General features: G+C 32.7%; 1 protein-coding gene across 1 annotated transcript; it reads left to right on the forward strand.

The window, feature by feature from the left end:
- On the forward strand, positions 1-27,524 carry LOC125077788 (elongation of very long chain fatty acids protein 4-like). Its single transcript, XM_047689845.1, has 7 exons — positions 1-87; positions 10,833-10,932; positions 11,345-11,613; positions 23,408-23,579; positions 23,850-23,977; positions 25,012-25,161; positions 27,435-27,524. The coding sequence occupies exons 2-7, from the start codon at positions 10,854-10,856 to the stop codon at positions 27,516-27,518; spliced, it is 882 nt and encodes a 293-aa protein (XP_047545801.1). The 5' UTR covers positions 1-87; positions 10,833-10,853; the 3' UTR covers positions 27,519-27,524.
- Positions 27,525-27,670: the final 146 nt, after the last annotated feature.

Genomic DNA, 27,670 nt, shown 5'->3' on the forward strand with positions numbered 1-27,670 from the left:
AGCTCGCGCGCGTCGGTCGCCGCGCCTGTGTGTGTTTATGACTGTGTGCGTGTAGTGCGACGTGTATGACAGGAATAGTTTGTATAGGTAAGATTTTAAATATTGTAAGACTTCAATTGATATGATTTTTAACTGAACTGAAAATTCTGAGGGAATTCAAAGGAGATAAAATATTCGTGTAAATCTGAAATTAATGGATAAATCAAATCATGCCACAGTATATTTTAAATTAATGATCTGAAAGATTTTCATGAAATATATTTTTAGAGAATAAATATTTTTATGCGTTATTAAAAATGACTGTTCTAAGCACATGCTCCTTAAGTTACCTTTAGTACTTATTATTTTGCCAAAGTGTATGTATGTTTTAGGACGGTGATTAGTTTTTAAATATTTAAATGTCTGTCCGTACATAATCCTTATTCGAAATAATTGTAGGCGAGATAGCAAGTGAAACTTAACAAATAAACCCGGTCAATTCCTATAAACTAGAACAGGTAAATATAATACGATTGATATTCGAAAAGAAATTGTATTGGTTATTTATTTTTTTATTACTGAGAAGAAAATATATTCGAAATAAACATACTTTGTGTAACTCTCTGTAAAATAGTTTCCTCTTATTTAGAGGTTTGGCATTGATTCAACCATGCCGCTCCAATATGTACAGGGGGTATATGTGACTGAACTTCATACGATACATACAGTTTTTTTTTTATTCTCCTTCACCGCCAGTCATAAAAACACTCATTGGGGTGTACCCGCATTGCTCGTTCAAACTTTTGGTGATCTAAATGTCATTTCACCTATGTTAGTGTACACAATAATACATATTTTTCTACCAATTTTTTAGATAGGTTATATGGTATCCAAAACTTTTGGCATATCTAGAAAAATAAGCAAATAAGAATCATTACCATTGAAAAAGTTCCGATAATACAAATACTCTAAAAAAGGACATCCTTTGTCATCTGTCATATTACAAAAGTGACATTAATCTCGTCAAACTAATTGCTTGCCATATTTCAACAGATAAAGGTTAAACTTTTCATCCATCACACTTCATTTCCTTTTAAAAGCAACGAGAGCTGTCATAATAAATAGCTAGAATTTGTTACACTATTCGTATTAGCCACTAGATGCGGTAAAAGTTTATTATAAAACTGTCATGTAAAACGTCATGTACATAAATTTATTGTATGTTAGAAAATTTTCTACAAAATATTTAAATAGTTAACTCAAAATGTTTTTTGGTATTCTTTAGTTCCCGGTAGCAGGAGTTTTGTGGGATAAAGTGTCTTGTCAATTTTCGGAAGAAGCGTACTTCCGTAGCGCTTTATACAGTTTCCGAGTACGAAATGTTGATAAATATTTATCAATTTTGTTGACAATTTAAGTGTGAGAGTTTTCGTTAATTTTTTCGTTCACTTTATACTGCCATTTGACGAGTGTGGTATTGCTATGATCAGAACTCGAACAAAAATTTGGTATAAATAAAAATCTTTTAAAAAGTAACAATTATTCTAAGAGTTTCTTTCGCGGGTTTTTCTTAGATCAATGGTGCTTTGATCGATGTGTGTGAAAGTTCAAAGTGAGTGCTTGGATTTTTCGTTCAACGTTCAAAAAACGATTGACCCAAGATGGCCCAGTGGTTAGATTACTTTAATCATAAAGCAAGATACCATAGATAGACGTACGGGCGAATGGGTTACTTTATGGTAAGTGGTCACCACTTCCTGAAAACACAGGCAGCGTAAACAATTTTAACCTTTTCTTATATCATAATTCACCAATACCCTTGGGAACTGTAATGTTATAGCCCTCGTTCCTGTAGAAACTCTGGCTCATTCACCCTTCCAACTGGAACAAATCAATACTAAGTAAGAATATATGATGAATGGGTGGTACCTACCCGGGCACAAAGCCGTACCACCATGTAATAGTCGTGCTCGACAAACAAATGACGACATGCAGCTTTCCTCAATATATTCGATAAAGGAATATCAATATCCCGAGAAAAGCTGCATGTATTTTATGAAGATCTGCTTTGAAAGAGTGTGGTAGAATCTACTACTAACTTTCTTCTAGTTTTCATTGACTATTTACAAAAAAAAAATCTTAAATATATCCTATATTATATAATGTATCTTAAATTGACTCCACGTGTTTTTACCATTTTGTCGTGAAAACTCAGACCGTATAGCCGTAAACAATATTTACATATACACTTATTATTCAAATGAATCCGCTTGCAGTTCACACGAGCCAACCAGTAATTAAATTACTTTTGTTTAAAAAAAAACAAAAGTACGTACTGATGATATGAAGAGAAATCACCAACCATTTATTGGCATTTCATTTACTATCGGTATTATAAATATCGAACAACGAATGTCTGATTGAATTGAATCATGAATCAACTTCAATCAAGATTCATCAGCTCTGACACAAAAGGCATTTTAGTAAAATGATACTTGGCCGGCTCGGTTTATGAACTCGTATGTAAGGCTGTTATCACACTGGTGATTTCAGAGCGAGTTCAAAACGAAGCGAAAACACAACGTACGTGACATCGCGGCGAGTTCGCTGCGAGCGTGTAGCGAATATGCCCGGTGTGCGTGCGAATTAGTCAGTTAACAGTATGTGCGTAATTTTGTACTACAACAACGCACATACCAGTGTAAGCAGACGTAACATCTAACAATGACATCGCTCGCGAGTGTGATAAAAGCCTAACATTTTTCGATCGCATATAAAAGATAAATAAAATATTGCATCGGATAATAACTGACATACGTGATAATCGATTTATAAAATTATATATTTTAATGAAAGGTCTTAGTGTAACCCCGTTAAGTTTTTCTTGACTTTTTAAAATGGGTTACTCTAATTGAATTTAGAAAAAAATAGCAATTATCTATGTTAATACATAATTGCCATTATTTTCTAAATAATTTGTAATTATGTAACTATAATATAACTGTTTTTTATTAATTAATTATATTTTTTTATTAATATTCTTATATATAATTATTTACTGCTCTGTTTGATTTAATTTTCATTCAGGAAGACAAAAAAATAATTGACGGATATTATATTCGTAGGAGTACTTGTCCCTTGCTTGCTTGGCGGATCGGAATTAATTTATTTGAAATTATGTCAATATATATACAAAAACTTAAAATATAATTAGCCAATAAAATAATAACAGTGTATATTTACAAATAGTTCGTCCAAGGATAACGCTTACATTTCTACGAATAAACACTAATAGAATTTAATAATGAAAAAAATTAAGATTCAGCCAAATAAAAATAATACATTAAAGTTGGAAATATTTTAGAAAATAGATTACAAATTATATGTTATATTTTTCAACGAATGACGAAGCTTCAATTTCATATCTTCATTTCGTACGACGATATTCGATAGAGCGCGACGGGTGAGCGCCATATACTCTTGCCCGTTCTCGCGTGATATACCCCATTTACAATATTTAATTTTTCATTAGTCGGAGCGCGTCTCTGGACGTCGACGGTAGTATGATATTATTGTGTAAATCCTACATATTATTCATAATCGAGACAGCAGAAAATAATATCCATTCGTTAATTTAAAAAAAAACGAGTAGATTAGCAGATCATTTTACATTCTGTAAAGATAACATCAAATACACGCGCTTTGATAAAGCGTTATTAACCGTTGAAGGCATTGGTCATAATGGGAACTTATCTACTTATCATTGAATCGTCTCCCTTTTAATTATAGAGTACGGAATACATATACAAAACGATGCCTATTAGAAGATGCTAGTTAGTAGCATTCCATTATCATATTTCTGCTTGCGAATTTAGTCTGTAAAGAGCATGCTACTTGATAGGAGCTAATAAAAAGTATTTAATAAAAAAAATCCTGAACCAGTCAGTAAAATTTTCTTGTTAAATTAAGACAAACAAATTTAATTTATTCAAACAACATTGTTGAACTTAAACAGTAAATACAAACTGTTTTTACTCAAAGACTTAAGGCTTTCTAAATATATAGAAAACGTCACCAAAGTTACAAGCATATCTTTGTTTATTTAAGGCTTAAGAAACAAATAAATGATGTATACTTAACTTAACGTAAAGTTTATTTTGCTCACTTTTCAACTGTAATAACACTTTAGAAATTATAATATTACAAATCTAACTTTTATTCAGTAATTACTATCTCTTACGTCATGAAATACGGAATTTGAAAAGCTAATGTTCTGTAATATACCCTTTTGGGCTGGGCTTCAGAATAGTCTGTTTACAGGATACAGTCAAAAATTATCCCCAATAATATCCTGACGTATTTATTGTACACGAATATTTTTTTCTTTGGTCGTAGGTTCAGGTTGTCAATTTAAATTATCTATAACAATGAAATTGAGTAAACGCATACTAGACGAATAAAGAAAAGACTATGTTTTTATTGTAATATTTGTATTTATTAATTAGCCGAAGTTTCATTAAACACAAAAACTACAATTGTTTTTTTATAAAAAATCTACCAATGTTTGTTTCTCACGGATTTAGTAAGATTTAGGGATTAAGGGAAAAACTTAGCTGGATTTGTTTTATCACTATCATCTTTATTTATAAAAAGAAACATAATTACGTCACCTATAGACATTAAAACTATGACTAGAGTGTACTAAAATATTTTTCTATTGCGTCTTATACGAGTGTCATAGTTCCAACTGGATCAGAGCAAAATATAACAATTCCGCAAGAAACGGACCATGTGAATTCGTCAACTGACAAGTCAGTTGCGTACATATAAACCTCTCAATCGTGATCCATCACTTGCAAGCAGACATTTGCAACATCGGTAGGACAGTAACTGATAAATTATTTTAACCTGTCACCATTTATAATGACGTAAGCATTTCTATCTATAATCAATAGAGCTTAAGCGTCGTCCGAACTTATAACAACAATTACATTTACGCTATGAACCACTTTACATTCAGCTTTCTCTTTCCTACACATTGTATAGTATATTTTTGTTTCTATACTTTCACATTTTGAATGACTATTGAATACCCTTAACAATGGTCAAATGGTACTTGTTTTGTTATTCTTACAAGAATGACAGACATTGATCGAATTGTATGGATATGGTCGATTTAAGTAACTTTCTGTGGATATTTGCGCAAACTATTACTGCAAGCGTTGGTCTTGGTAAGTTTATAACAATTCAGATCTTAGGTTTCTGGGTTCAGACCATGGCTGAAAGAGGTTGAAGTTTGAATATTAGCAGTACTAATTCCCTTGCCTAGGAAAGCACGAAAATATCCAGATCTCTCCTGTCTTGTACCTGCTTACCGTCCCATTGGATTACGATATTAAGGGAATAGAATCTACTCCCATGTTTGCGCGAACGCTACATAACATAATATGATCTGCGCAGTGGACTACTCTCCCCATAAAATTGGCCTCTATGTCGGAAATCAACCTAGAGTCATCATCGTGATATAAAAAAATGTCTTTAAATGAATCGTACTATATATTGAACTTATGTTTATTCGGATGAATACACCATATTTAAGAGCATAAGATCTACTTATGCGGTGTATTATTTTCTACTCATATTAATATGACGGTTGGGACTCCGATTCTTTACTTTACTTCAAGATTAATCTATATTGCCAATCGTTCATACACATTCATATTCTTCTTTATGCTTAAAACTTGAATGACAGATCCTTAATATTATATAGAAATGTCAATTGGAATTGAAAAAAAGGTTTTTACAGTCTTTTAAAATATTGGAATGGCAGGTAACGAAAATACGTATTTTTTGTTTTCCTTACCGCACTTTACGAATACATAAATGTAATGGGCACTTTTCAACATCAAACGTAAAACGGACGTGAATTTCGTGATTACGTACAAATGTATAAGAACTAAAATCAGAATACCGATTAAAATTATTTAACTATTCATTATAAACTGAGTGGTCCTTCACAAATTCATTCATATCATAGGCTTACACTATATCATTTGGTGTCGAGGTTTACTTGGTGGTAGGGCTTTGTGTAAGCTCGCCTGGGTGGGTACCTCATACTCAGTGTTATTGTGTTCCGGTTTGAAGGGTCAGTGAGCCAGTGTAACTACAGGCACAAGGGACATAACATCTTAGTTTCCAAGGTTGGTGGCGCATTGGTAATGTAAGGAATGGTTAATATTTCTTACAGGGCCATATCAGATGACCCATATTTCGATTTTGTGCCAACCTACATCATAAAATAAAATAAAAAACTAGTAAAGAATTTTCAGAAAGGAATACAGAAAATAAAGCTACCGCTGTTGTGGTTATAATACTATCACATAAAGTTTTTATTAAACAAACATAATCATTATTTTTATTAAGCATCTAACAGTAAGACTTGAAGATTATACTCAGTAGTGTATGCACTCCTAATTCATCATATTTTATTACGACTTCAGAGTGTACTTGAATAATAATGATTCTTAATTTAATAAAGAGGACAGATACGAACAATGACTTTTTTCTTAATACAGGCAGAACAGGGCGATGAGTAATATTGATATGTAAGATTCAACTAAAAGAAATATTTACAATTTCAAAATTAGAAGTTTTATCAGTAGGTCGGGGATTTGAGAAAAATGCATTTATCCTTCATAGTCAATTACCGAAACGAATCATGTTCATTTTTAATTCCATTCAAAAATGTACCTCTGTATTATTTTAGATCTTGCCTCGTGCTGTGTTTAATTTAACTTAGCGCTCTGTCATTTACTGAAGGTTGATTTCTCCATGATTCAGCATTTAATGTAACATTTCTAGATCTCAAATGTTCAGCATAATGAGTTGCTTTCTAATTCCGATCTCTTAAATACACAAATTTTGTTCGGTCATTATAATTATAAAAATTAGAAATGATATAATGTTTTATTCTTATACATTTTTAAGATTGTTTTTTTTTTCATTCTGGATTTGTTCGTTTATTTTTTTCTTTATTTTTGATTTAACTTTGCTATGTGGATTTTCGAATTTTATACATAATTTACAACTCTTTCCATGCAAGTGCTTGTCACACTTGAACAATTTCTTGTTATTTTATTTGGATTTGAACCGCGATAATAGTCTACACAAATAAAAGTACTATAAAATACAAGTAGTATGTAGACTATAAAAATATTATAGGAAAATAAGTTTGTAATTTGACATCGTTTGATCGAGTACTATTTATTTTTTAGTAAATCGGTTTTATACTATTTATTTTTTAGTCAATCGATACTAGATGGCGCTGTAACATATCAACATACATTTCCACCGATTGCCATGACAATTATTAGCATATTATATAATTTTTGAATGCCATAGTTTATTATAATTATTATTATAATTTGGAAAACTCCTAATCACTTAAGGTACTTATATTAATTAGTTAATACATAAAATGAAAGTACTTGTGCCTAATTATTCATGTGAACAATTACCAATATTTTAAGTAATTTATTTAAAACGTACGGTGAAAGTTTTCTACGTTGTAGGTTAGTTGAAAGGTTAATTATTTTAAAACCATATGCTAATATTGACTAATGAATACTATGTCCTAGAATATATTATAAACCCAGCAGACTCTATTTTAGGGTTCCGTACCTTTATAAGAAAAGAGGAGACCTTACAAGATCACTTCGTTTTCCGTCTATCTATCTGTCTATCAAGGCCCAAGATTAACAGCCTGTAAATTTCCCACTGCTGGGCTAAGGCCTCCACTCCCTTTGGGGAGAAAATTTGGAGCACATTCCACCACACTGCTCAAATTCGGGTGAGTGGATACACATGTGGCAGAATTTCGTTGAAATTAGAATCTTCACCGCCGAGCACGAGATGAATTATAAACACAAATTAAGCAAATGAAAATTTAGTGGTGTTTGCCTGTGTACTCGCAATCATCGGTTAAGATGCAAACATTCTAACCATTGGACCATCTCGGCAAGGGCCAAATTAATACCAAATATCGAGGTCTGCGGTCGTTGTGAAAAAAAAATCATATCAATCAACGTCTAAGCCTACGCAATCAAAAGATATGGCCGTTTATTTCGCATTTCCCCTACATTCGCAAAGTGAATCAAAATATATAAGATTGTATACCTATATATATATATACTTCACGTTTAATTTGACAAGAAGTATCTTATAACTATGAATAAATTTGTAGTTCTATCTGAGTCTGTTTGTTTATCTGTCTCAGTGCGCGAGCCCGATTCTCACTTGCCCGCTTTTTTTATTACTAATTCTATTCTTTATGTTCTATTCTAACAGTATCCGATACAATTCTTTGCGATGTGCAGTACGTTGACAGTACTACGTCAGAAACATTTACACAATGTCAATAGCTAAAAACTGAACAAAGTTTTAAGCCAATCAGATGAATGCTTCAGGAACACAAACAAAGAAACATTCTATATTCGGAAATAGAATTGTGCAAAATATATTCAGTAACTGTATTTTTTCACTAGGTCTTTGTGTAAATCCGTCTGAATAGAAACCGCTCATCATATATTCTACGGTCATGCAGCGATACTCGGTATTGTTGTGTTCCGGTTCCGAGTGAATCAGTCTATTTAAAGAATCAAGGGACATAACATAATTGTCAAGATTAGTGAGACTTGGCAATGTAAAGAATGGCTAAAATTTCTTGAAGCGCCAATGTCTATGGATATTGGTGACCACATCAGGTCCATTTGCTACCAATATTATAAATAAAAACGCTGATTAATCGAATTCTTCATCATTGATATAAAATTTGAAAATAGAACACAAAGCATTGTTTTAGTCATTACTAATAAAGCAACACCTATGAATAAAATTATTCTTTCTAAAGTCACGTGGAATAGTAAAAAGTAAAAATAGTTTGAAGGTCAATGACAATACGACTCGACAAATAAACGTGATAAAAGGCACACGCTTGTATTTCGAATTTCGAAAACTGTAGTTCAGTACTATGATTATATCTGCATATGAGATTCTGAGGATTAATTGCAACATTTGAAACTAACGGGTAGTTCCTACTCACGCGTGCTTGCACAGAACTTTATAAGTAAGACCGTTACAGTATTTTATCTTTGTCCCAGTTACAAAAACTCAATGTGGACTATCATTATGCTAACGCTTTCCTACTCAGATCTGATACTGTATTCATCTCGCCTACATTATTTGACGATCTTCAATGTAACAAAAAATAAATAAATCCATTGCGTTAACATCTTGATATAAATTATTCACGCGATGTATTTAATATTTACGAAGTGATTTCCTTTTTTGTATCACATTTAAACCTTGAGATATCTCATAGTATGAATATGTTTTTCATGATATTTTCCATACCTGACTTAGAGCTGACGTTTAGAAATGATTTTCATATTTGCTATATTATTTAAACAGTTTATCTTATGATTTTTGTAGGTTATATGACGCACGATGCTCTCTTGCTCTACTGAACACGAGATGAATAGTAAACACAATTTATGTAGGTGGATGGCTTAGCGGTGCTCACCTATATATGAACGCACGGTCTCCGTTTAAAGTTCACGTGTTCCATTTACCGCAACATATAACTTTATATGTTTTCTTATCTTAATGCATATACAACAAACATAATATACCTACATTAATATTATAAATACGAAAGTAACTCTCTCTCTGTTACGTATTCACGACCAAACCGCTGAGATGAATTTGATCAAATTTGGTAGGAAGTCAGCTTGAACTCCATAGAAACCCCTTTTTTACCTGAAACCTAAGAACGTAAAATGACTTGTAAGTACACTAGCACATTGATTATTTTGTTTGAACTAAATTTCTTGCCGGTCCTTTTCGATAGAATCTACATTCCGAACCTGTGGCATCTTCACTTTAAACAGTTTGTTAAATGACGATTCAAAAGTGCTTGTAAAAGCCTACTTGAATAAAGTATATTTTGATTGTGATTTTTGAAGGAAAATGCATATATGAATGTCAAATGCGGCACGGTTTAGACCGTTCGGGTACAACGGCACTTAATGTGTTCCGATAGACGCGAGTATAAAAACGGCAAATTTGCTATTTTAGCAACTGACTTTTTTACATGCCTTTGAATTTGTAGCCTATAGTAAATCAAAAATAAAAATGATTATATTTTCTGATATTTTTTTAATGCAGCTTGATGAATTTTACGTTCATATGGCGGATACAATACGTATTTCGAAATCCGAGTAGATCTCGTTTAGATCTAAGGATTTATAAATAATCAACCGTCCATGTACATAACTCTCTTAATCCAGCTGACGTTTATTATTACGTAGTAATTTTTCCAAGTATACTTGATTCCCACTGCCCTAGGGCAGCGGGGCACAGGAGTGTTTTGTATTTTTTGATCGTTAAAATATCAAGAGAATTCTTTTAACTAAATTAAATTTTAGACAAAAGTATGAATTATTTCAATATAAAATAAAATATAATTTATTTTTTTTAAATAATTACAACTATATTGGTAAAAGGAGGACTTTCATCTCACTCCTAGTGACAAAAATTAACGCTGTTTGTCACACTTTTGGTTCAAAATATAAACTCTGCATTCGCACGGTCTTAAAATTTTACTCCCTTCGCGCCCGATTAAGTACAATTTCAGAAACTTAAACTAAAACAAAATTATAACTTAACTACGCCCAAGGGGTTGACAAACGACTGTATATTCTAGTTCTGCACGTGCACAATGTTATGGACCAAACTCACAAAATATTCAGCATAATTGTGTTTACGTTGCGAAATAATTTCCTACGTTGTTTCAGATCGTGTGACGAGAATTTAGAATGGCCACAATAGTGAATTCAACACAAAGTGTCCTAAAAGACACGTACGACTATTATTTATGGACACTGTCGCTTTCCGGTAAGATGCACTTTGTTACGAGATGAGTTTGTGCAACAAATACATATATCAAATCTGTTTAGAGAAAAATATAATAAATTATAAACAGAGAGACTTAATCACGAAAATTTCCTTAGTCACATATTTATTAAAAGCTATATATCATTTCGAAATATTGACGTCTATACTAATATTAGAAATGCGAAAGTAAGTCTCTCTGTCTGTTGCTCTTTTACGGTCAACCTACTCGGCCGAATTTGATGAAATTTGGTACCTACTAAGCAAGCTTAAACTCCAAGGAAGGACATAATCTACTTATTTTTTTGCCTAGCAACAAAAATACGACTAAAGCCGCTGATGATAACTAATTTAATAGAAAATAATTCTTTTTAAAATTTTTATTAATTTTATCAAATAATTATTATTTTTTTAGATAAAAGAACAGAAGGATGGCCACTGGTAGATTCTCCCGTACCCACTGTTATATACACGCTAATATATCTATTCATTGTATGGATAGGACCAAAGATCATGAAGAACAGGCGACCGTTAAAACTCACATGGCTATTAGTACCTTACAACTTAGCGATGGCAGCGCTGAACGCGTATATTGCCGTTAGACTGCTTACAGCTTCGTTCAGGCTCAGATATAGTTACATATGTGAACCATGCCGGCAGAAAAACGATCCTGATGAATTGCAAGTAAGTCAAAATGTTCATTTTTTTTTAATTAATTAAATTTTTATTTTATTATGTATGTATGTATCTTGGGTTGATTGAAATGCAAGCCACTAATAGTGAGTTCTCCTCTTCCGGAAAATGATTAAATATTAAAATAACATTCTGATAAAATAATTGTTTACGGAACCCATACATGTAGGATATATCTTTGTAATATATATCAATTTAGTTATATATTTATAAGCAGGGGATTTTAAAGCTTAGAACAATTTACATGAAGTAATTTCGGCAGCTACTCCCGTGAGTGATATTCAAATACATCATCGATATTGTTCAATATAATAATGGTGTTATATCAGCACAATACATTTTTCTTTTTCCATCAATCTTTTTCCATAACGAATTTATTTTTTGAAATGTGATATATCAACTAATATTTTCCGAATTTATTGACAGTTGCCGTCACTTAAACATACGAAAATAAACGCTGTTTTTTCCATAACTAGGTTTCACTTAGATATTTTAAACTACGAAACGGATTTTAATGCGATACATCAATAAACAGAATGATTCAAACGAAGGTTAAACATAATAAATGCATAGTAGAGAGAAAAAACAAAGTTTTTTTAAATCTAAAATTTGTATATAGAACCTTATTGTACTAGTACAATTCAATAGCAAGATTTGTACCAAATATACCAATGAAAAATAGTTAATGTCATATTGATGAATAGCTAACTGGAAAACAGGTTAGAGAAATTCAAAGATGGAGATTGGGCTTGGAATAAAGTATTCCAACATTGTAGATTAATGGACTAAGCTCTTAACACTGAACTCAATGCAGCGGAGGAATTATCTGCAATGAATGGCTGCTTTACGTCAACTTACATGCTAAGATCAACTAACAGACTAAGGAGCATTGCCTTTTCTTTGCTAAATTAAAAAGAAAATTAATTAACTTCCAAAGTAAATTCCTTTGCGACATTTTTTGCAATATTAATATTTTTCCGTAGTTGGTTTTAACACAAGTATAAATTCAGTTTTATGTGTTTAATTTAGACTGCGTTGGCAACATTTCTGTATTGCGGACTGTAAATTAGCGGCATTTATTGTGTTTTTCACTTAAGCACTTGATGTTAATATAATGGTCTTATGATAGTTCATGATTTCCGTCTTAATATTATTAATTTGTTAGGACTCATACAGTATTGAAAATCCTTGACGGAAAACAAACGTAAGCTGCTAGTGTGTCTGTTATTATATATTGATAATTATACTTCATAGTGCAGATTAAACTGATAATAACGCGAGAGAAACATCGATCAGCTAGTTTAAGACAGGCGTAACTAATCAATGTTCCCCTTAAATCACCAACCTTTTGACTATAAATCAAAATAAATAATATGTTTATTGGAATGAAGTAATAATGGAAAAATGTATTAAACAATTATTAAGATAAAATCCGTACTGGTCAACCGCTGATATCTAATATAAAATATGCATGGTGAGTTTCAATATAAAAGAGCAAGCCAATGATTGCTGGTACGACCGATATTCTAATATAAGACCACCTAGTTATTAATCAAGTATGATTTACCGACAGTACAACTTGCAAATCTCGGTTGAGCGTTCCGATTTGTTTATCTATTAATGATTAATTATATAATAGGTGGTTTTATATATATTTATAATAGCATAGCAAATACATTAAATATTTTTCTTGCACAAATAATTTTATAATTTTTAGAAGAGATTACTAACAAAATATTTTAGGGCAGCTTTTTTGTGTTAATTGTAAAACATGCAGGTATTTTTGTATTTATTTATTTCGTTGAAAGTCCATTGAAATCAGGACTTGTATAATGACATGCAGTTTTTATTCGAGAACGCGAACATCACTGTAAAAACTAGTTAAATAAAATATAATATTTAATTCTTTTATTAGTTTCTACCTAATAGGATCCACATTCTGAACCGGTAGAGTAGAACTTCATATTTAATTAACTTCCCAATTATTCGGGGTTGCTTGTAAGGACGTACTTGATAAATTATTATTAATTGATGTATAACAATTAACAATAAATAAGGTGAAAGTGAAATAGTACCAAAGTCATAACTTATTACATAATCCAGGCATTATATACAAAAAAATGATGAGATATGCAACATAGATGAGAAGGCCGGTTTTTGGATATATCGTAGGAGGTGCTTAGAAAAGCTTAACTTGTAATTTTTGACCTCGATTTCTTATATGCGTTCGCCGCTGTGACTATTCCCTGCCTATCTTAGTTAAAATATAATTTTACATTTAAATTTCTTATATTTAAATATCGGTTTGGCTCGTGGTTTCGTCTAGTTAGTTAGGATCCATATAACGTTGACTTTGTGTAATAACCGTGTTCTTTTAGAGCGTCAGAGATTATAAGTTCAATCGACTATAGAGGAGTCAAATAAAACCAGGTTTATCTTTTAAATGCGTTTTTAATATAAATATTTTGTTTAATTAATTTGAATAATAATAATCGAATGTATGAGATACCGGTCCCATTTCCTTTAACACCTCTTACGAGTAGCTGAAGGATGTCGCTCCTACCCATCTTTATATATTTAACTGTTTTGAAAAATATAAAAGGGGGAGGAGGTTGAAATGGCCCCGCGCCCGCCATCAACTGTAGATTCCAACCATAGATCGGTGAACCTTCCTCGAACATGGGAAGTGCGATTTTATAGTGTGCAAACACTTTGTTAAATAATATATGAACTAGAACTAAAGTCCAGCAGGTATCACAGCCGTAGCTGAGGTGTATAAAAGACTAATAGTCTTATAAATAAATCAAGACCGTAGTCTAGCGGATAGCACAGTAATAACTATGTTATTCAAATCGACGATTAGACTTAAAAATAAATCAACAAACTAGACCGTGGTCCAGTGGGTTTCACAGTCGTAACTGCGGTGTTTATAAAGTAGCCAATGCTACAACAATAATAATAAAAATAAGGATCAAAGTCCCATAAATAGTCAATCAGTCATAGCTGAGGATATCTGTAGTCAATGGGTTTAACCCTGGATTATCATTGCATTAAATCACTGTTTCTCATACCAGTCCAAGTGCACGACCATCAGGCGGCCTAATGCAAGCACAACGTTATTCGTTGATATATCCACTGTCGCAGAGTGTCGTTTTATCGTAAGATAATACGTATTAATTCCAAAAAGGTGTATAAAAGACTAATAGTCTTATAAATAAATCAAGACCGTAGTCTAGCGGATAGCACAGTAATAACTATGTTATTCAAATCGACGATTAGACTTAAAAATAAATCAACAAACTAGACCGTGGTCCAGTGGGTTTCACAGTCGTAACTGCGGTGTTTATAAAGTAGCCAATGCTACAACAATAATAATAAAAATAAGGATCAAAGTCCCATAAATAGTCAATCAGTCATAGCTGAGGATATCTGTAGTCAATGGGTTTAACCCTGGATTATCATTGCATTAAATCACTGTTTCTCATACCAGTCCAAGTGCACGACCATCAGGCGGCCTAATGCAAGCACAACGTTATTCGTTGATATATCCACTGTCGCAGAGTGTCGTTTTATCGTAAGATAATACGTATTAATTCCAAACATAGTGGAATAATATTCAATTAAACTCATAGATTACCGCGTAGGAATCATTTAAGTGGATTTAGCATAATTTGCTATATTTTCTACCGTAGTAGGTTATAAAGTATGAATATATATATATCATGTATCATAAACGTATAATCGTATTCTTTCTTATAACTAAGACTTATATCTAAGACTTATATCTAAGACTTATATCTAAGACTTATAACTAAGACTTATCACTAAATCGAACGTTTTCTTAACTAGCTTATAAACCTTGTATACGCTTCGCGTATCACGTTTTACTTAAATCTATAACTATACAGTGGATATACTTAACTCTACAACAGGCACACACCCGACAGTCGATTACCTAAACCAGCTTCGAACTCAGATCATTATTTGCACGTGATAATTAACTTCAAAGAGATATACGCAGTCTTATTACTAAACTAGGTGTCCTACTACAATATTTCTTATAATATCCTTAACACTGGGCTAAGGAGGCGTCCCTAAAAGGACGAACATTTTGCTACAAACGACACTTCTCGTATAAAGCGATTAGTGCGCCATATATGTATAGTGATGCCAGCCTGGATGAAATCCATTATTTGGGTCCTTCACTGCATGAACGTATCACTTCAGCATTATTACAGCCTCCGCAACGCCCTGCAACATTCGGTCGTGATTCTGGTACTACCGATTGATGAGAGACATCAATAACGACATCGTAACGTCAACCAGCCATAGCTCAGTACCACATAGCACATACACTACTCTAGTAACCCGGTAAGACAGAGTGAGGGACATTACCGTATCGCCAAAGACGTTATACAGTAACCTCAAACCCCGAAACTATCTCACGTAGGCAGCCTCATTGGTAACAGAAGGAGGGACAGTACCATATCGCCAAAGACGTTATACAGTAACATCACACCTCGCAACTGCATCACCTAAGCAAATTCAAGACGACATCGCCACGACACTAATGCAGCGACTCTCGGTCGAGCCACACAGCCTCAGACCACGCGTCGAATCATCAAGAATCCACCAGAGTATATTCAGTACAGTACTCGTGCGCGATCATTTTGCATGTGCATAGTACAAATATATTATAAAGGTTTTGTTATTTAACAATAAAAATCTTAAAACATCAACATCATTAGATCGTTGTCGTCGTGATCGTATCAAACAGTTATACCAAACTTGGATCTGTTTACTGATAATAATTGTGGAGTTTTAGAACGACCGGTTTACGAACTTACGTCCGTCGATCGACACAGTTTTACATGAAGAGTATTTATTTCGACCGCTATACGAACTTACATCCGTCGATCATCACAGTTTTACATGAAGATTATTGATTTCGACCGCTATACGAACTTACATCCGTCGATCGTCACAGTTTTACATGAAGATTATTGATTTCGACCGCTATACGAACTTACATCCGTCGATCGTCACAGTTTTACAATATAATATCGCTACAACTTGCTCCGCTTACGGTTTACAAGAATCTGCAACATGGAAGACAAAGTTGACAAGCAATATGTTTAGTTATTTTACAAATTAATTATTATTGAAAGAAGTTCAATCATTATTTATAGCCTTATTGCTATTTGTTAATATACTTGATTTAAATTTCATAATTAATAGTCACCGAGGTAACCCTCTACTATCAGTATGCATCGCCCAGTACATACTTTTTTTCAATTAGATATTATCGCAAGACGGCTACCATCAAACCGTTTCTATATCATATTAATTTCATTATTATATTTTATTCGAGGTTAACCCCGACCTTCTTTATATCGCTTTTATATAATAAATATAATGTCTCATTGAGAACACTCATTCATATGACGACCTGCCTTACCGTCATTTGTAATAATCATTTGTATTATTTATAGGAAAAGTGCACGAAGCACATTCTCATTATAATTATATTTTGCCATGCATCCACCATTAATATATGAGTAGGCACTACACCGACACACGGATCTGCGCCACTCCTATATTTCAGAATAATCAACCATAGCTAGCAGCCTCGCAGTATAACCCGCACAGCTGCACCGCCTAGTATCATTTCTTATTATGTAATTTGATATGCATTATTGCACGCGGCCGATGCGGCGAGCGCATCACTCCACGCGTCCAATTTGAACCGAGCTGCCAAGCATCATACCCCTATATATGCTTTCACGAGAGTATGACATTCGGCGCAGGTCAGCCTTAAATCTATAGAATTTTGTATGGAAAAAGGCTGGCGCCGAGATTTTTTATCAAAAAGTGGCACGTCATTTTCTTCGCCAATACACGAACATATCCATGAATACACGAACGATTTCACCAAAAACGTATGAAAAAAGGTAAGCTTGATATAATGTCATTCCTTTATTATTCCATGTATATGTATACATTTACTATGCAATCTCATGAATTTATTTGTATGTATGTTTTTATGTTTCTATATATGACATATAATTCTATATATGTATGTATGTATGCATGTATGTAAACTCTCCAAAACAACTTGACCAATTTTGATTAAATTTTAATATGTGCTTAACTAAGTCTACGGACCGCTTATATTGGACCCGGTAGGTGGCGCTGCGACCGATGTTATGTTTTATATTTTTAAAAAAAAAAAAAAAAAAAAAATGTATTAAAATAACAATAATTCATTCTCACGTATTTATGTAAATAGTATAGTACAGTCCGTTACATCCAACCCCCTAAATTATATGAAGTTTATCGGAATATAATTTACTCCTAAATAAATTAATTCTTTTATCTTGGTTTCTTACATTATACGTGTATAAAATATTGCAAAAAATATATATATAATAAGTGGGAACCTCACTTATTACTATATAGTTCCCTAAAAATATTAATAAGGTGTATCTTGATGGCCGCCCATCTCCCGTCCAACTAAATCTATGTAATCATATTCTTATTAATTTCTCTAGCATCTAAGAGAAACAGTTATGGTTCCATCACGCTTTAAAGTGAAAGTCAGCGGACTACTATAAGGCGTTGAAGCCCTTGAAATAATATTTAATTCCTCAAGTTCCTTAAGTTTTCCTTCAACTTTTGTCTATTCCTTTTTCTAACCATTTTAATAATAATAACAATATTTCGTTATTCCAGTAACGTTCAATATAAATATTTAGCACTTTTATTAACACCTCTAGTTTAATAATTGTCACTATACACAACTAGTTTTTAATTCTTATTACTCTGAATATTCATTAAACTCGATATGCACCTAAAACAAAAGAAAAGTACGTACAACCCCCAGACTCCTCAAACTTTACAACCCCCAGACTGTAAAGGTTATAAAGCCTATTTGAACATATAAATCTCTTCAGACTCTTTCCAATTCACGGACAACAAATTGTAGGCTTTCGCCTACTTTTAAAATTAAGAATATAGCCGATTTGACCATCCTGGTCACGGCACCAAATTGTGACTATTCCCTGCCTATCTTAGTTAAAATATAATTTTACATTTAAATTTCTTATATTTAAATATCGGTTTGGCTCGTGGTTTCGTCTAGTTAGTTAGGATCCATATAACGTTGACTTTGTGTAATAACCGTGTTCTTTTAGAGCGTCAGAGATTATAAGTTCAATCGACTATAGAGGAGTCAAATAAAACCAGGTTTATCTTTTAAATGCGTTTTTAATATAAATATTTTGTTTAATTAATTTGAATAATAATAATCGAATGTATGAGATACCGGTCCCATTTCCTTTAACACCTCTTACGAGTAGCTGAAGGATGTCGCTCCTACCCATCTTTATATATTTAACTGTTTTGAAAAATATAAAAGGGGGAGGAGGTTGAAATGGCCCCGCGCCCGCCATCAACTGTAGATTCCAACCATAGATCGGTGAACCTTCCTCGAACATGGGAAGTGCGATTTTATAGTGTGCAAACACTTTGTTAAATAATATATGAACTAGAACTAAAGTCCAGCAGGTATCACAGCCGTAGCTGAGGTGTATAAAAGACTAATAGTCTTATAAATAAATCAAGACCGTAGTCTAGCGGATAGCACAGTAATAACTATGTTATTCAAATCGACGATTAGACTTAAAAATAAATCAACAAACTAGACCGTGGTCCAGTGGGTTTCACAGTCGTAACTGCGGTGTTTATAAAGTAGCCAATGCTACAACAATAATAATAAAAATAAGGATCAAAGTCCCATAAATAGTCAATCAGTCATAGCTGAGGATATCTGTAGTCAATGGGTTTAACCCTGGATTATCATTGCATTAAATCACTGTTTCTCATACCAGTCCAAGTGCACGACCATCAGGCGGCCTAATGCAAGCACAACGTTATTCGTTGATATATCCACTGTCGCAGAGTGTCGTTTTATCGTAAGATAATACGTATTAATTCCAAAAAGGTGTATAAAAGACTAATAGTCTTATAAATAAATCAAGACCGTAGTCTAGCGGATAGCACAGTAATAACTATGTTATTCAAATCGACGATTAGACTTAAAAATAAATCAACAAACTAGACCGTGGTCCAGTGGGTTTCACAGTCGTAACTGCGGTGTTTATAAAGTAGCCAATGCTACAACAATAATAATAAAAATAAGGATCAAAGTCCCATAAATAGTCAATCAGTCATAGCTGAGGATATCTGTAGTCAATGGGTTTAACCCTGGATTATCATTGCATTAAATCACTGTTTCTCATACCAGTCCAAGTGCACGACCATCAGGCGGCCTAATGCAAGCACAACGTTATTCGTTGATATATCCACTGTCGCAGAGTGTCGTTTTATCGTAAGATAATACGTATTAATTCCAAACATAGTGGAATAATATTCAATTAAACTCATAGATTACCGCGTAGGAATCATTTAAGTGGATTTAGCATAATTTGCTATATTTTCTACCGTAGTAGGTTATAAAGTATGAATATATATATATCATGTATCATAAACGTATAATCGTATTCTTTCTTATAACTAAGACTTATATCTAAGACTTATATCTAAGACTTATATCTAAGACTTATAACTAAGACTTATCACTAAATCGAACGTTTTCTTAACTAGCTTATAAACCTTGTATACGCTTCGCGTATCACGTTTTACTTAAATCTATAACTATACAGTGGATATACTTAACTCTACAACAGGCACACACCCGACAGTCGATTACCTAAACCAGCTTCGAACTCAGATCATTATTTGCACGTGATAATTAACTTCAAAGAGATATACGCAGTCTTATTACTAAACTAGGTGTCCTACTACAATATTTCTTATAATATCCTTAACACTGGGCTAAGGAGGCGTCCCTAAAAGGACGAACATTTTGCTACAAACGACACTTCTCGTATAAAGCGATTAGTGCGCCATATATGTATAGTGATGCCAGCCTGGATGAAATCCATTATTTGGGTCCTTCACTGCATGAACGTATCACTTCAGCATTATTACAGCCTCCGCAACGCCCTGCAACATTCGGTCGTGATTCTGGTACTACCGATTGATGAGAGACATCAATAACGACATCGTAACGTCAACCAGCCATAGCTCAGTACCACATAGCACATACACTACTCTAGTAACCCGGTAAGACAGAGTGAGGGACATTACCGTATCGCCAAAGACGTTATACAGTAACCTCAAACCCCGAAACTATCTCACGTAGGCAGCCTCATTGGTAACAGAAGGAGGGACAGTACCATATCGCCAAAGACGTTATACAGTAACATCACACCTCGCAACTGCATCACCTAAGCAAATTCAAGACGACATCGCCACGACACTAATGCAGCGACTCTCGGTCGAGCCACACAGCCTCAGACCACGCGTCGAATCATCAAGAATCCACCAGAGTATATTCAGTACAGTACTCGTGCGCGATCATTTTGCATGTGCATAGTACAAATATATTATAAAGGTTTTGTTATTTAACAATAAAAATCTTAAAACATCAACATCATTAGATCGTTGTCGTCGTGATCGTATCAAACAGTTATACCAAACTTGGATCTGTTTACTGATAATAATTGTGGAGTTTTAGAACGACCGGTTTACGAACTTACGTCCGTCGATCGACACAGTTTTACATGAAGAGTATTTATTTCGACCGCTATACGAACTTACATCCGTCGATCATCACAGTTTTACATGAAGATTATTGATTTCGACCGCTATACGAACTTACATCCGTCGATCGTCACAGTTTTACATGAAGATTATTGATTTCGACCGCTATACGAACTTACATCCGTCGATCGTCACAGTTTTACAATATAATATCGCTACAACTTGCTCCGCTTACGGTTTACAAGAATCTGCAACATGGAAGACAAAGTTGACAAGCAATATGTTTAGTTATTTTACAAATTAATTATTATTGAAAGAAGTTCAATCATTATTTATAGCCTTATTGCTATTTGTTAATATACTTGATTTAAATTTCATAATTAATAGTCACCGAGGTAACCCTCTACTATCAGTATGCATCGCCCAGTACATACTTTTTTTCAATTAGATATTATCGCAAGACGGCTACCATCAAACCGTTTCTATATCATATTAATTTCATTATTATATTTTATTCGAGGTTAACCCCGACCTTCTTTATATCGCTTTTATATAATAAATATAATGTCTCATTGAGAACACTCATTCATATGACGACCTGCCTTACCGTCATTTGTAATAATCATTTGTATTATTTATAGGAAAAGTGCACGAAGCACATTCTCATTATAATTATATTTTGCCATGCATCCACCATTAATATATGAGTAGGCACTACACCGACACACGGATCTGCGCCACTCCTATATTTCAGAATAATCAACCATAGCTAGCAGCCTCGCAGTATAACCCGCACAGCTGCACCGCCTAGTATCATTTCTTATTATGTAATTTGATATGCATTATTGCACGCGGCCGATGCGGCGAGCGCATCACTCCACGCGTCCAATTTGAACCGAGCTGCCAAGCATCATACCCCTATATATGCTTTCACGAGAGTATGACATTCGGCGCAGGTCAGCCTTAAATCTATAGAATTTTGTATGGAAAAAGGCTGGCGCCGAGATTTTTTATCAAAAAGTGGCACGTCATTTTCTTCGCCAATACACGAACATATCCATGAATACACGAACGATTTCACCAAAAACGTATGAAAAAAGGTAAGCTTGATATAATGTCATTCCTTTATTATTCCATGTATATGTATACATTTACTATGCAATCTCATGAATTTATTTGTATGTATGTTTTTATGTTTCTATATATGACATATAATTCTATATATGTATGTATGTATGCATGTATGTAAACTCTCCAAAACAACTTGACCAATTTTGATTAAATTTTAATATGTGCTTAACTAAGTCTACGGACCGCTTATATTGGACCCGGTAGGTGGCGCTGCGACCGATGTTATGTTTTATATAAAAAAAAAAATGTATTAAAATAACAATAATTCATTCTCACGTATTTATGTAAATAGTATAGTACAGTCCGTTACACCGCCTTTGTGAAAATAAGAGTTGAATTTAATTTTTTTTTTGTGATATCTCTGCCTTACTTTTTGATATAAAAATTATAATAACATACTTTTTTATTAGTTTACACTACAATTGTGGACATTTTTAACCTACCGTTGATAGTTATTGATTGCGAAACTAAATATATCCTCCCTACATTATATCCAAAAATCAGCCTTCTCAGTTTATTTCCATTTCCAAATATATGTAATGACTAGACTAAAAGGTAATAGTTTAAATTATAATGGAACGTATGTAAAGGAACTAAATGTAATCTACCAAAAAACTTTGTGCAGTGTGCAGTTTGAGCAAAGCTCAACATATTCTCCTTGAGTCTAAGGTTTGCCCAACATTGGAACATTTAGAGGCTGTCACAATACCAAAAAAAAGGATTAATGTAAAGTTTATATACATAAATGTGATCTACGTAAATAATATTATATCTTGTGTTAGATACACATTACGATATGAGTCCTATATATATATATATATATATATATATATATATATATATATATATATATCAATTCCTATGTTCTATCTGATAAACAATTAGTTTAGGATTACTGGTGTTTCATGATTGATTGATTAAAGTAAGCGTGTGACTGTGACTTAGTACCTATTTTTGTAGAAAATATATTTTTGTTTTTCATTTGCAGATAGCAAACGCAGTATGGTGGTATTATTTCTCGAAACTCCTTGAGTTCTGTGATACGTTCTTCTTTATACTGAGGAAGAAAGAGGAACAGCTAACCTTCTTGCATGTGTATCACCACTCGACCATGTTCGGGTTTTGGTGGATTGGAATCAAATGGGTGCCCAGTGGATCTAGTAAGTATTCTTGCGTTTACTTACAGACAGATTTTTTTTATTTCCAATTATATATCCTTTATAAATAACTGCTATACTCGATGCCTTTTCCAAAGATATTCTTAAACTAAGCCATGTTAGTTCAGACGGTATTTCAAAGTCTACATTTAGTACAATAATGTTTATTTTTATAGATAAGGATAATATGTTTATAAAATATATGTGTAATTGCAGTTGTTCTAAATTATTGCCTTTTTTGTTGTTGAACTAAATAAATATGTTTTATTTCAGCTTTCCTCCCAGCTATGGTAAATAGTGGCATTCACGTGCTCATGTACACCTACTACGGTCTATCCGTCTTTGGTCCATCTGTTAGTCAGTTCTTGTGGTGGAAGAAGTACTTGACCATCTTGCAATTGGTAAGTTTTTTATTTCCTTAAAGCCATAAGTGTAAAAAAAATGTCCACAAGTAACTACTAAATTTCAAATGCCTCGTCTGTTTCAAAAGTGAAGGCTTTGAAGATCACTTTAGCATGCTCCTATATGAATAACATAAATCTTCCTTATACGATGAATTATGTTCACAAATTACATGAAACTTCTAAGTTAATTCAAACAATAAAAAAGGGTGTTTGCTCATGTCGGCTCGTATGTTGTTATAAATATTTATACATATAATAAAAGTGATTCACTGACATACGCTTAACCGAAAAACATCTATCGAAAGTTTTGAAATGGAAACTATTTATGTTAGACCTACATCAAAGAGAAGTTATCGAGAAAACCACAATTGCTAGTATTCAGATTATTTTAAATACATAAAGTTTACAAATCATAGTTTTTGAGAAAAAAAACATTTTATACCTTTACCTATAGATTATGTTTACGTGATGATTACTTAACAAGTGCCGTGTCTCTTTCTTGATTGATTGACAAATCTATGACGACAAAAAGGGAGAAATTAGTATCTAACTAAACATTCCCTGAACATATTTTATAAGGAAGATCGTAATATTATTGGCGAATGATTTTAGTGACTTAATTCTACTTACTTATATGTTTTTGTAATTGATACATAAAATTGCTATTATTATTTAAAATATTGTATAAAAGAGATAAGTTGGCCTATTGGTAAGAACACGTGAATCTTAAGCAATGTTTGGTGATTTAAATCCAAGCGTACACAACTAATTTTTCATACAAATTTGTAGTTATAATTAATTTTGTGTTTGGAAATAACGGAAAACATCGTGAGGTAACCTGCAAGTGTCAGGTGGTAATCTTCTAAGCTTAACCCGCATTGGAATATGTGGAGAACATTTGGACTTATTTTTTCGAGCCTTCTCCTCACAAGCAAAAGAGCGCAGCATAGGGCATTTACAGGCCCAATGCTGCGCTCCTTTATAAGACCTTTTATATAATTGGTATTAATTGTTTCTATCTCGTTTCCTAGATCCAGTTTACCTGCGCTTTGATTCTCGGCATCAATGGTATTAGGACTGGTTGTGAATTCCCACTCTGGATGCACTACGTTCTCATCATCTACATGATCTCCTTCATTGTGCTCTTTGGAAACTTCTATATGAAGGCTTATCTTGCTAAGGTAAAAATAATTTCTTCTTTTATTTCTTATTTAGTTGTATTTTTATTCGTAATTAAAAGTATTTGGTAAGTCGTAAGTGTTTTTGGTTCGCCTAACTTAAAAATATCAAACAATATCGAAACAAAGTTAGATTCACCCGATGCGAAAAATTGTAACGAAAATTTGGTTGAATTTTCCGTCCATTTAAACAAAAAGTAATACGTGAATTAAATTAATGTTAAGACTAATGTCTTTTTTGTTTAGATATGATGAACAAGAATTAAAAGTCATTGATAATATAGAACATAGTCTTTGAAAGATTGCGCCCTTTAAATAAAGTATAGTTAAAATACATAGACAAGTAAATTTATTTGATAAAGAACCAGAAGACTTACACATTTGTTAAAAAACAACATCTAGTACTGATCGTGAAAGAAATGTCTCAGACCTGAAAGAAACTGGCTAAGGAATCACAGCAAGCTATATTCGATCAATTGTTGTTTATTTATTTAAAGTTGCATAATTAACATCATTTTTTTATTACTGGATACTTTAACTCCCAGTATGTAGTATAATTGAAAAATTCATTAGTTCTAAAATATACTCCAGAACAAAAAATCGTACCATAACATTTTACTTTTAAATATTTTCCAACGTATTTTCGGTAAACAAAAACATAGTCAATGAAATTTGTTCCTTTAGTCAAAACTTATCTCATAACTGTAAAGTGAAATAAAAACCATTCAACGTTCAAAGTTTAATTATGCGAAAACGTCTTTGTACTCTAGAGGTCTTGCCATCTCGAACAGCTCACTTTGGTGGAACAAACCTAAAACTGTCCGTTAAGAAACATAATCAAAGCAAACTTTTACTACACCTTTATAAACTTTATTTTTGTCTTAATTTATTTTGTTACTTTTATATAGTTAACATCTAATTATATCAAATTGTAGTCTTTACTACCTCTTTTTAAAACTACTTAGGAATGCTATGAAAAGTTATGAAATTTTTGACCATCACACATTGTCTAATACATGACCCCTCCTCATAAGAGAGAGGAGTTGCGAGCAGAAACTTGTTATATTATATTTGTCTGTTCACACGTTGTAGCCCTTAATTTGAAGTTAATAAATTAAAGCGATTATCATAACCTAAGTCACGAGAAAAGAAATCACAGCAGTTTATTTATTGGTGTTCCATTCAATCGTGGTAAATAATTTGAAATTAAAATAAATGACTACCTTTAGTTAAATATATGCAAGGCTATGCTATTTTTTATTTAAAATAAAATACCGATTGAGCTCAATGAAATATATATTTTCATTAAAGATAAAATAATAACAATTTTATCTTAAATTAATTACAATGATGAACAAAATACAACGTCATTTATTTTCATTATTATTAATCTCTGCCGTATCCGAGATACAGTAATCAGAAACATGAAGCTTGTAATAACTGTGTGGTCATTTTACGTAACTCAAGTTCCGAGTGAAAGTGTATATGCAACTGGTACGGCAAGTTATGTTACATCATTCGAGTTTTACTTTCGAACATCCGCAGTGGTTCGTAATAAAATATCCATCTCGACTTGACACGGTCACTAAGCTACGTTTGTGGAACGAGTATCGACAGCTGTTTTTTATCGCTAGTGTCTCTTTAAATGCGGCAAATATTACCCGTTCAATTATAATTACAGAACCACTAAAGATATTTTCAAACATATTCAATATAGTCGGTTTATAATTACGATACGATATTCATTCATTAGGTACGATACTTAGTCTAGTTGTGTTCTAGTTGGATGCGTCAATGTAACTACAGGCACAAGGGACAATATCTTAGCTTTTAAGGGTGATGGCGCACTGACGCTGGGATGGTTAATATTTATTTCAGTGACAAAGACCTTTGCCTTCGTTGGTGACCATTAACTATTTTCCAGTCTTCCTATTAAAATAAAAATAAAATAGGTATAAAGCGACAAAAGCAAATCATCGATCAAAGACCAGAATATTAATTCATATTATCACAATACAGTCAATGGACTTGGATTGTTGAGCTTTCTCAGAATACGCCGGTTAAATTTTAACTCCGCTGAATATAATCATTATGGTAATTCAGTGAAGAATTATCATTTTATTTTTTCACAATAAGGAAATTCGGTTCATAATAATCCGAGACTTTAATAGAACTTTACGTCAAATATTTTTTTCGGCTTGAAAACGATGAGAATATTATAATACGAAGTCAATATTTTCACTACGTGTTCTGATTTTTTTCAATTTTTGTTTCAGGGAAGTAAATGTATGGAAGTGAGATACGGTCAGTGTTTGGACGACGAAGAAACGATTCAAGCGAGGAAACTGAAATGCAATTAACATACATAATCATAATTAATGTCTTCGTAATTTATTCAATTAGTATAAAATTCGATTTAAGATTATATTATATTGTATTTGTTTAAATAAATATATCTGTTGTTTTATGTGTACTGTTTCATTCAAACTCATAGTTCTTGGATGTTAATAAA

Source organism: Vanessa atalanta, chromosome 4 (genome assembly GCF_905147765.1).
Source record: "Vanessa atalanta chromosome 4, ilVanAtal1.2, whole genome shotgun sequence".
Lineage (NCBI taxonomy): Eukaryota > Metazoa > Arthropoda > Insecta > Lepidoptera > Nymphalidae > Vanessa > Vanessa atalanta.

Bases quoted from the DNA above. Each gene is read 5' to 3' on its own strand.
- LOC125077788 (XM_047689845.1), top strand. From the start codon at position 10,854: ATGGCCACAATAGTGAATTCAACACAAAGTGTCCTAAAAGACACGTAC. The intron at 10,933-11,344 runs GTAAGATGCACT...TTATTTTTTTAG, and splicing joins ATGGACACTGTCGCTTTCCG to ATAAAAGAACAGAAGGATGG. The intron at 23,978-25,011 runs GTAAGTTTTTTA...CTCGTTTCCTAG, and splicing joins ACTTGACCATCTTGCAATTG to ATCCAGTTTACCTGCGCTTT.